Source organism: Oryza glaberrima, chromosome 9, assembly GCF_000147395.1.
Source record: "Oryza glaberrima chromosome 9, OglaRS2, whole genome shotgun sequence".
NCBI classification, from domain to species: Eukaryota; Viridiplantae; Streptophyta; class Magnoliopsida; order Poales; family Poaceae; genus Oryza; species Oryza glaberrima.
Genome location: NC_068334.1, coordinates 11,271,066 through 11,283,097, shown reverse-complemented (window position 1 = coordinate 11,283,097; position 12,032 = coordinate 11,271,066). Strand labels below are relative to the sequence as shown.

At 44.4% G+C, this 12,032-nt stretch overlaps 1 protein-coding gene across 1 annotated transcript; it reads right to left on the bottom strand.

The window, feature by feature from the left end:
* Window positions 1–3,973: 3,973 nt before the first annotated feature.
* Window positions 3,974–5,744, bottom strand: LOC127783730 (uncharacterized). The gene is made up of 2 exons (XM_052310908.1): window positions 5,409–5,744; window positions 3,974–5,300 (listed from the first exon to the last, which is right to left on the bottom strand). Exons 1-2 carry the CDS (start codon window positions 5,742–5,744, stop codon window positions 4,149–4,151), a joined length of 1,488 nt encoding a protein of 495 aa, XP_052166868.1. The 3' UTR covers window positions 3,974–4,148.
* Window positions 5,745–12,032: the final 6,288 nt, after the last annotated feature.

Below are 12,032 nucleotides of genomic sequence, written 5' to 3'. Positions count from 1 at the left end.
AGTTTTTATTAGAAATATTACTATAGTATTTTGCTACAAACTTACTAGGGAAATAGTTAAACGACTTAAAATATGAAACATAGTAAGTATTGAAAAGGAACATCTTATTAACAAATGATTAATTAAGTATCGGATATTATATTCTTCTAAATAACTTTTGAATATAATACTTTTGCATGTATCGTTTTGCAGTTCACCGTATGCTAACAGAGAACAAGATATACTATCTCAGCGAAGCTGTTTTGCCGAACTCAACCTAAGCAAGCTCGGCTTAACCTTGATTGAAGCCACGTAGTCCACATGTCTGTCAATGTGTCGCTATTGTCCAGCTAGGATGTTTTTTTTAGTTAGGTGATTTGGATTATTGTCCTTAACTTTTTCTGCTACCAATTTGATATTTTAAGAAATAAACTTTAAAAATAGAGCAAGTGATATAAAACAATGTAAGCATAGAAGAAGGTTTCTTTAGAAAACATATTTTTTTGAAGCGCCCGGTGTGCACATCTCTCCGGCGGCAAGTAATCCAGAAAGCATTTTGAAGGCGACGTGGATTGAGTTTCTTATGAAATCTCTAGGCTTGAAATGTATAATGCCTAACTAGCTACTTCTATTCCATTCTATTATAGTGCGAGTGTGGCAGTGCCATTTACACAAAATACTATTTTACTCCTAAACACTTATAGATCCAGATCGTTTATCTCTGACAATGATCATGTCAAATAAGCTACATTTGTCCCATTTCCATTTAATTCAGCCATTTTGATGCGGGATTACACTATTACGATTAGAATAACTAATGATGTACTGCTAATTGTACGTGATCTTGTCAGTTGTCACATCGGAGAACACTATAAAAGAGAGAGAAAAAAAAACAAGAACAAGCAAGTATATTGGAGATTGTTATTCCGATCAGCTTCATGCGTTTATTATTCATAATCTTGTAAATTTTGTTGTGTTCCTCCAGTCACGCGTGCACAATAGGATTAACAAAGACTTTTATCGTTGATGACAACATATCTGCATGTATAATGTAGTAGTACTAGTATGTAGACATCTTATCTACCTATTACTAATAAGCGTCGCCTCTTTGTGCCAACAGACGCACATATATTATTGGAGCGATCTAGGACAATCAATTCTGGCGTAATCTGGACATCACTAATTTTGCCATTTGCAGCTTTTCCTTTTTAAAAGTTTGTTGGGGGCGATGGGGCCTGAGGTCTTCTTGATGTGCAGTGTTAGGTTTGGGCCGGTATTGGGCTTCACGCTTAAGAAAATGGGCTGTTGGCCTAGATGCTAGAATATCCAAGTTCGGTGTTCTCTATTATTGGTTGTATTTCTCTTTATGAAAAGCTTTATATTACCTCACTCAACTATACCTCAAATCCGATTTTCCTCCCTCAACTATAAAACCAGGCATGGCTTCTCCCTCAACTTTAAAACAGTAGCCTCCTTGGTTGGTTTTGTAGATTGGTTTCGTTCAACGTGGTTGCACAATAATAAAAATTATCAATTAAGCCTCCATATTCATCTTCTTTCATCTCTTTCCTCTCTCTCTCCACCTCTCTGCTGTTCTCCTGTGAGGAACACGACCAAGCTTGCATCATACAAGTCGTTTCTCTGCTTGGCGACGATGTTGCCCGAGGAGCGGCAGCGCTCGGCCTCCTCCCCCCTCTTCACCCTCCCTCCGTAACATTCAAACAACTACAATGTTGTCTGCTACCTAGAACCTCCTTATCCATCCACCATGCCACCATTATCAGCGACGCTTCCTCCCCCTCTTTCACCCTCCCTCCTTGACGTTTGTACCACTACGCTATTGTCTACTACCTAGAACCTCCTTAGCCATGCACCATGCCGCTGTTACCGGCGACGCTATCATGCGCCCCTTGTCGAACTCATCACCCCACCTGCACCCATAGCCACCTCCCTGACACCGTCCAAGTCCTCCCAACGGCATACATCCTCACCAGTGACCCTTCTTCCATCGACAGTGGTCATTGCCCCTTGCCCTCTCACCACTCCTTATCCAGATCCGGCCAGCTCGACCTCTCCTAAGCATCCATTGGCAAGCTCAGGTGCTTCCTGTCGGTGTAGTGTAGTGCAAAAGAGGACATGATCACGTCGGTGCCGATGGTGGTTTCGTGCTCCACTATATACATAAGTGAAGGATGTGTCGATAGACTTCAAACTTCGAGCTCCCTTATGGTTGTGGTAGAGGGAATGAAGGCGATAGAGGTCGTGGCCAGCTGGAGGCCCATGTGGTAGATATGCTTTTGGCACATAGCCAACGACGGCAGAGGGAGCAAACAAACCTATAAAAGATGCACCATGGCCTCATCCTCTCCTCCTTCTCACATGCCTCTACTTGGTATGCGTCCTTCTTCTCCAACTCATTCCTATCCCCACCATCGTGGCCCTCGCATGCACCATCTTCACACCAACCACCATCCTGGGTCCCTCCTAGTGTACATCACTCCCACCTTAGCCTCTAGCACACACATCTCACCCTTGCACCGTCTTTCGCGCTGAACATTTGTTCCCGATGTATTATTTTTGACTCCACGTACGTGCTATACATGTGCCACATTGGACGAAAATGTACTTAGTAAGACAAAATGATCCGAATTGAAAATTAAGCAATATGTTATACCTAGTTTTAGTTTTAGGGTTGAGGTTGGACATTCAACAACTTAACCCATAACACGAGTAGCAAATTTTCCTTCTTTTTACAGCGTTTGATTGATATACGTGCTAAAGGCCTAATTCTATAGGTGTCCAAACAGACGGCCTAACCAAGAACACATGGACCCGACGGTGGCACGACTAGTTAGACACAACAACTGTTGCGGGCCAAGCCAACCCACGTGCGGAGGCCTCAGCCTAGGCTACGGGTTGTGCCATGCTAGCACAAGCCCGATGAAGGCCCATCAGCATGTTTGAGCCACATAATTTCAAATATAATGCAGGAAAAAGAAAAAATGTGAAAAGAAGACAAAAACAGGAAGATAAAGGGAAAATTAGAAAATAAAAGGGAGAATAGCCAACATGATCCTTGAAGTTTTGCTCCATGATCAATTTGGTCCCTAACCTTTTATATTGTCCAAATGAGTCCTTATAATTTGTCATGTGGGCTAATATAGTCTTTAGGCCCACTTAAATTGCCACATGAGCATGCCATGTTATGCTCTCATGCAAAATATACGGTAAAATGTCCAATTTACCTTTCCATGTACCATAAAAAATAATGAAAAGAATTTACAAACTTTATTCAATGTGACTGGATATATGGCAAACTTTTTTCACTGGATTATGCTAATACAAAGTTAAATTAGCTACAACCACTAAATATATAATTATCATGCCAAATAAATTTCATGTAAGTAGTTGCATTTCAATGTTAAAACTCTAACGGATATTTAATATGCAGGATCACCTACTTCTTTATTATTATTATTTTTCTCCTTTTCTTTCTCTCTTTTTTCCCTATGACGATATGTGTAAGGGAAAACTAGGTATGTCATCATATATTTGCATTGGAAGATGACATGGCATGTCCACGTGGCAATTTTCGATGGGCCAAGGACTATATATGTCCACATGATAAAGTTTAAGGGCTTGCTTGGACAATTTGAAAGGTCAGGGACTAAAATAATCTCAGAGCGAAACTTTAAGGACCATAGTGGCTATTCTTCCAAAATAAAATGAGAAAAATGGGGGAACACCGAAAATGGAAAGAGTAAACATGGCACGAGCTTGGACCATGCTGTGTTAGCCCATGGGCTGAGGCGCCGGCCCGAGCATGGCACGAGCCACGATCAAACAAGCTGTGACGTGCCTGGGCCATGACCATCACGGGATGGTCTGGTCCATTTGACCATCTATACCTAATTCTAATCACATGTTAAGAGAGCATTCTGTTGGAAATTTAGTGAGCTCTCCCTATATATTTTGGGATTTGTGGTTGCAGGAGTTCTGCTCCGTTCATTTATAGATGAAAAGTTTCAAAACACAAATATCGATTACAATTAGACTAAATTATCCCGAATTAATTTCCGTGGTTTGGTAGTGAGCTAGTGGTATACTGGAGTTGTTTTTGTAACGAATCTAAAACTGCATGAACAAAAAGAAATCACCCTAAATTTCCATCATTGCGGAAGCAATTTCCTCTCATCCTCCCCTTCGTCCTCGGTGTCAGACCCCTCGCCGCCGTCGGGCCGAGCTCCGCCGTCTCCCCTCGCCGCCACCGCCGCCTCCGCCCGCGCCGCCGCCTCCCTGTCCCTCGGGTAGGTGCAGTACAGGAACGAGTAGATGAGGCAGCACAGCACCATGGGGACGGCGATGGCGGTGTACAGCGCCCTCGCGAGGGACGCCGCGTTGCGCCGCTCCGCCTCGACGGCGGCGCCCCCCGCCAGGTCGTAGCCGTAGAGGCGCTCGGCGAGGACGCCGACCACCGTCGGCGCGAACGACGCGAGCACGGCCTCGCACGTCCGGTCCAGCGCGTACACGCTCGTCCTCGACCGCGGCGGCACGATCTCCGCCAGTATCGGGCCGTTCGTCGACGACGGGTTCCACGACGCCATGAGCCCCAGGGCGAACAGCGCGGCGCCGTGCTTGGCGGCGGCGGGTGGGTTGCCGGGGAGCGCGAGGAGGAGGACGGCGGCGAGGGGCACCGCCGAGCCGGAGCTGACCTGGGCTAGGACGATGCGGCCGGAGTTCTTGAACCGCCGCGCCATGGCGTCCCCCATCTTGCCGCCGAGGAGGGCGCCCAGCGAGGTGGCGACCTTGAACAGCGCCATGAGCGCCGCCGTCTCGCCGTGGGAGAACCCGACGAGCTCCAGCCACATCGCCGTGAAGGAGAGCGCCGACCAGGGGAACGAGCCCGTGAGCCCCTGCGCGACCATGACCTGGAACGACGGGACACGCAGCACGGCCTTCGCCTCCCTCGCGAACTCCTGCAGCTCTTGCCGCACCGGCTTGGCGGTGGTGGTCGTCGACGCCGCCGCCGCCGCCGCGGCGTCGTTGCCAGCGGCGAACGAGCGGATGGACACACCGACCACGGCGCCGGCGGCAGCGAGGAGGAGGAAGGCGAGGCGCCAGCCCGGAATCCCCAAGAACGAGGTGGGCGCCATGAGAAGGCCAAGAGAAGTGCCACCCACCGTGCCGACCTTTCCCGCCACCATGAGCCACCCAAACGCCACGCCCCTGCTCGTGCCATCGACGGAGTCGGCGACGAAGGCGTATATCGCCGGGATCTGCAGCGCCAGCCCGACGCCGTTCAACGCCGCCGTCACCGCCATCTGCACCGCACCATGTACGCAAAAAGCATGTCAACCATGGAGGAGCACGGCAAGGTGAGCTTTCCACGGAAGAAGCGTGGTGGAATTGGAAACATCGCGATCACTGGCCTGCGGGAAGGTGGTGGAGACGGCGATGAGCAGGGTGGCGGCGGCCCAGAGGAACGCGCCGAGGGCGATGACGGTGAGGCGGTCGTGGCGCGCGGCGAGGTACGCGGCGAGCGGGTAGCACGCGGCCTGCACGACGGAGCGGGACAGCGCGATGGAGCCGAGCGCCGACGGCGAGGCCCGCAGCGCCGCGCCGATCTCCCTGTACACCGCCGGGAGCAGCGCCGCGTCGGCGCGCTCCATGGCCAGCGCCGCGTAGGCCAGGAGCAGCGTTGCCGCCCGCGCGCCGCCGCGGCGGGGGCGGCGCCGCCGCTTCTTGGTTTGCTGCTGCTCCGGCATGTCGGCGACAGCTAGCGCGCAGCACGTGCACCGGGGTTTGTCTCGAGGTTAACAAGTGATTTTAGCGAATGAATCTTTGAAAAGCAGCAAAGGGTCACCTGTTTATTTTAACAACTACTGTAAGCTGCAACTGAAAATTCAGAAGGCAACAGTTTTTTTTAACAGGAATATACTAAATAGAACCCGTTTTAAAAGATGACGGCGTTATTTTTTTTCCACACTTGATCATTCGTTTTATTTAAAAATTTTGTACAATAAATTAGGTTTAAAGTATTTTTAGTGATAAAATAGTTCACAATAAAATAAATGATAATTACGTTTTCTAATAAGACGAATACCAAAAGTATATAAAAAATCAAGTAGTAATAAATAAGAAAAGTGATTCGAACCTACATGAAAGATGTAATACCTACTAATATACAATGAGGTTACACGTGACTATGTCTTGAAACCAAAGCAAAGAGCACAAGCACAATGCATATCAGCTACGGCACATTCAATTTAGGGAAAATTCAAGAAATATTATTGTCAAACATCCAATTTTAAAAAAATATTATCGATAAATAAGAGTTCCATGAAACTAATGAGTTTCATGAAATGCTTGTAAAAGTTTTGACGTTTGAACGGTTGAAAGGATGTTTCATGTGTGAGAAGAAAATAATTTTAAGGTCCCTTTAATTTGGAGGAAAACATAGGAATTTTAGAGGATTTCAATCCTATAGGAAAATTTCCTATGAAACCCTTTGAAACAAAGGATTGAATATTCAATCCTTTAAAATTCCTATGGAATGGACAATCCTATAAAGATTTTGAAGGAAATTTAGGAAGAGCTTCAACCTCTTGCTAACTTTCCTTTGAGTCTATCTTTCTCATCCAATTCTTGTGTTTTTCCTGTGGTTCAATCAAACGGTCATTCTTGTGTTTTTCCTGTGTTTTGCAATCCTCTGTTTTACACTTACATTCCTATCAAAATCCTACGTTTTTCCTATTCCTATGCTTTCTCAATCCTGCGATTCAAAGGGCCAATTGGGATTGATTGTTTCCTATTTCTAATCGTTGATTATTATTTTTTCTTATGTTTCAACAATTGGAACACAATGTTTTATACATGGGGCCAAATGTTTCAACCTGTATTTGACGGTATTTTCTTTCTTTCTTTCTTTTATATTGCACTGCACTTCTCAAATGATCCATACGTGTACCTCTAATGGTGTTTTGTTGTGCGCTAGTTCCTCGTACATTTTGTTTTCTCAAACTTTTTGTTTCACAATGTATATCTTGATGTTCCAGTGACCGTCTAATTTGCTGGCTTAGATTGAACGTTCAATGCCTAATCTTGTCCCACAAAAAATGTAAAAACTTAGCACAGTTTGACATTTTGTTTAACTAGTAAGGAAGCCCGCACAGATGCGCGGGCAGTTTATTTATTGTATATAAAAAGAATACTAAAAGAAACCCTATCTCACTATATTCACTATAAGAAATAGATCATAGATCCTGATGTACTAAATGATAAGAATGAGTATCATATCCAAACAAAAAAAAATCACTTTGTCTCGATTATATGTAAATTCGCCTATCACCACTATTTATTGTCATTGTCTTGAAATATGATTGTCTTTTTAATAGATATAATTGCAGTTATACCTAAAAATAAACCCAACACATCATTAATGCTATAAAAAAAATCTCCACATCATACCCAAGTGCCCATGTCTCACATGTGTCCAAATCTATATATAAATATTTAAAAGTACCGCTTCTACCAATTAATAGGATAAACCCATTAAACTTATATAAGAATGCCCCTCTAATGACTGGGTGAAACCGACTATAGCCGCTAAGGATTTTTCTCTAATGCCTTAATTCATGGGTCTTATATTGATATAGTTGTGCTCCTCAAGACATGTGTGAAGCACAATTTTATTGGTAAGTAGGCCAGTTAAGCTATATTTTCAACGGTAACCTCTAACTCGAACCACCTTAACCGAATAATGCACCTGCATAGTTCACTACAACGTAAGCCAGTTGAGATTCATGCTTGGCACCCTCTAGGGAATGAGTGAAAGAAGATGGAGGTAATGAAAAAACGTTTTTTTATGTCTTGAGTTGATTTATTGTTAATCAATAGTACTAAATTTTAGTAGTATAGACATATATTTTAAAAAAAGATTAACGTGGTTGATCATTTGACTATCTAATAGCTTCAGTGGCGAGGATCATAAATAGAAAATATTGGCTCACACGATGATCATTTGCTAACATACGGTTTTGATATTATTTACTTGTATTATACATCTAATTCACCTATGCATGTACGTAGTGTTTAATATGCGTTGGAATTTGTGCTAATTCGTTAACACTATTTGGATGAGAATGACATAAAAATAGATATAATGCAGTTACATGTATTTTTTTCTGGGCGAATGGTAGTCTCTGGTACGTACGTTTATTTTTTTCTTCTTTTGGACAAATATATTTCTAACATAGGGATAGAGTGTACGCATGTGTACTCATAATGTGCTTCTGCACATATTTATATGAGTTCATATGATTGTCTTTTACATTATTAGTAAAAAATACACTTTCGAGAAAATCGACGGGAAGAGGGTGGAGCAAAGGGTGGCATAAGGCAGTGCCATATGGCATTGCTTGGTGTACCACCTCCATAGGAGTGGTTGCTTTATTTATATATCCTCAATTTGGGAATATTTTAGAGCCGGAAAGAAAGTGAAAACTACCAAATGGGATGAATAATATACACGCACTCTTTTTTTTTCTTTTTATATCTCTTGTGTACGTACTTATGTAGGAGTTGTGTACGTATGTAGAGAACTATACGGTTTTTAGCACATAGGGATTAGTTTAGTATATCTAATTTAATGGTTGAAAATAATGGATCATTGATTTAATTGTAAATTGATGGATAAATATTTTACTTTTTTATATAATTTTTCATCGATTCTCTCTAATTTATTAGAGCATCACGTGTTATCTTAGGAGCATTTATAGAAGTGTAGGAATAGTATTACTCATAGTAGTAATGTACTTGTAATCAACTATTGTTTGTAGTACATTGTTTGTATATTCTATTTACATATAATTTTTTTTTTCAAATTTCTCTAAATTTATTAGAGCGCCACATGACAGCATATAGGAGTGTTTGTAGGTGCCACATGGCGACTTATAGAACATTTGTAGAAAATTTAATGGACTTTTTAGTATCTCATATGAGTGAAAAAGAAAAAAAGAAGGAATGTGGGGGCCCGGTGAGCTTTTAGTATACACAGTGTATGAAGTACGTATGTACAGCTACGTATGAATGGCATGTATGTGGGCCTTTATAAATATAAATCTAATGTTATTTCTATTATAGATCTATTGGTTAAAATAACGGGTTCACCGAAATAAATGAAAACTGATGGTTAGATTTTTTTTTAAAAAAAATTCTCTAAATTTATCAAAGCGCCACATGACGGTGTAGGAGTGTTTGTAGGTGCCACTTGGCGACTTGAGAGTGTTTGTAAATGAATATGATGTTTCTTGTGAGTTAATTAAACCTAATAAAGAGAGTAACCGTTAGCACTATTGGACTGAGAAAGGCGTAAAAAGATTATAATATGGTTCATGTGATAATTTTTAAATCAAAATATAATTAATATGTGATGCAATATTTTTTATTATAAATAAAATAGATGTGACATGTTTTATGTAGTCATATATTAGGATCGATCTGGATGTAAAAAAAAAAAGATCGATCTGAAATGCATAAAGACTAATATGGTTATATGTAATCATTTTTAAATTAAAATGTAATTAATATGTTAATATTAGAGATAAGATAGATATGACATGTTTTATATAGTCATATGTAAGGATAAGTATAGATTGTTTGTTTTTCTATATAGTATTCGTATGTGACTGTGTACGTACCAGTTTTTTCTGTCAAATAGTGTACGTGTTATGTTTTTTTTCTTTTTTGCTTTTTTGGATCCAGCAGGTTGATGGGCTTTTTAGGCCCATAAAAAATAACTTTAATCATTATGGGGATAAAAAAAAGAAAAAAAAGAAAAGGAGGTTAGATGGGTAGTACATACGGTGTGGAGGGATCATACATACGATGTACGTTGGACGGAAGGAGATTTGGTTTTTTATGTAAATATATAAATCTAAGGATCAAAATTAGTGGATCCACCAATTTAAATGAAAATCAACGGTCAGATTTCTCTTTTTTATTTTTATTTGAGTGACATGTGGCGACTCGAGAGCGTTTATAGGATGCCACATGGCGTTTTAGGAGCGTTTGTAGCAAGTTTAATGTACTTTTAGTATAGGAAAAAGTACGAATTACCCACCCGAACTATCGCGGTCGTCCGAATTACCCCCTGAACCACAAAACCGGACATTCTTCACCTCCAACTATACAAACCGGATGAATTACCCCCCTCGACCTAATCCACGGTGGTTTTGGTCTACGTGGCGTACACGTGGCATCCCTGTCAGCGTTTTTTTAATAAAAAATTGTGGGACCCACCTGTCATACTCTCCCACCTCTCTCTTCCCCGTTTTCCTCTCAATCTCTCTCTCTCTTCCCCTCTTCCTCTCAATCTCTCTCTGCAGGCGGGCACGGAGGCGGGTGGCGGACGGCGGCGTCGCCGCTACGGCCGAGCGGAGGCGACTGTGGCGGCGGCTGCGGGCGCGGCGAACGGGGCAGGCGGTGGACGGCGGCTAGGGGCGCGGAGCACGGGGGCGGGCGGCGGACGGCGGCGTCGCGGCGACGGCCGAGCGGAGGCGACTGCGGCGGCGGCTACGGGCGCGGCGCACGGGGGGCGAGCGGCGGACGTGCCCGTGGAGCTTACTCATGTCATGGTGGCCTCGCCGCGACATCGCCTCCAACATCGCCCAGCTCAAGATGCGGGCGCAGCAGATCGGCGAGCGGCGCACGAGGTTCCCCCAAAAAGAGAGAACAAATCCGGTACAGACACCATTAATTGATTTGATGCCGCCGAGAACCAGCATATAAACCTTGAGCTGGTCGGCGTGAAAGAGCTGGTGGGAGTGGAGGACTACATCAAGGAGCTGACGAAATGGGTGACGAACGAGGAATACAAAGATGGCGTGCTGTCCGTCCTCGGATTCGGAGGGGTGGGGAAGACAGCCATCGCCACGGCATTGTACCGGCAACTCGGCGATCAATTTGACCTCCGGGCGATGGTCACGGTGTCTCAGAGCTCCGACGTTGAGGCCATCTTAAGAAGCATACTTGAACAAGTCATGCCGCAGGCCAATGATGGTCAGGAGCAGCAGCAGGGTGGCCGCGCCTCCCAGAAGAAGCGTCTCCATCATGCAATCATCAGCTACCACGGGCACGTCCGCCGCCCGCCCACGTGCTCCGCGCCCGCAGCCGTCGCCGCGATGCCGCAGTCCACCGCCCGCCCCCGTGCTCCGCGCCCGCAGTCGCCGTTCGCCGCCCGCCCCGATGCGCCGCGCCCGCAGCTGCCGCCGCAGTCACCTCCGCTCGGCCGTAGCCGCGACGCCGCCGTCCGCCGCTCGCCCCAATGCACGCTGCAGAGAGAGAGATTGAGAGGAAGAGGGGAAGAGAGAGAGATTGAGAGGAAAGTGGGGGAAGAGAGAGAGAGGTGGGAGAGTATGACAGGCGGGTCCCACTATTTTTTAATTAAAAAACGCTGACAGGGATGACATGTGTATGCCACGTAGACCAAAACCACCGCGGATTGGATCGAGGGGGTAATTCGTCCGATTTGTATAGTTAGAGGTGAAGAATATCCGGTTTTGTGGTTCAGGGGGTAATTCGGACGACCGCGATAGTTCAGGGGGGGTAATTCGTACTTTTTCCTTTAGTATATAATAGATTTTCTAAATTTGATTTCACATAGAGATTTGAACTTGAATGTCTGAACATCTCAAGGCTTTTCTTTCCTTTGCCTGTCACTACTCCCGGCTTGCCAGTAACCTCACTTTATCAGCATCAGCTTCACCCTCGCCTGAGCCGTAGACGCCGGCGTCGCCATCGCCATCGCCGTCGCCTCTCTCACCACCACCCTCCTCCTCCCCCCCCCGATCCAACGAGCTCGAACCGCCGTGTGTCGTCGCCGCCACCACCGCGAGACAAATTTTTTAAGCCTAATTAATCCATAATTAGATAATGTTTACTGTAGCATCATATAGGCTAATCATGAATTAATTAAGCTCAATAGATTCGCCTCGCGAATTAGTCCAAGATTATAGATGGGTTTTATTAATAGTCTACGTTTAATATTTATAATT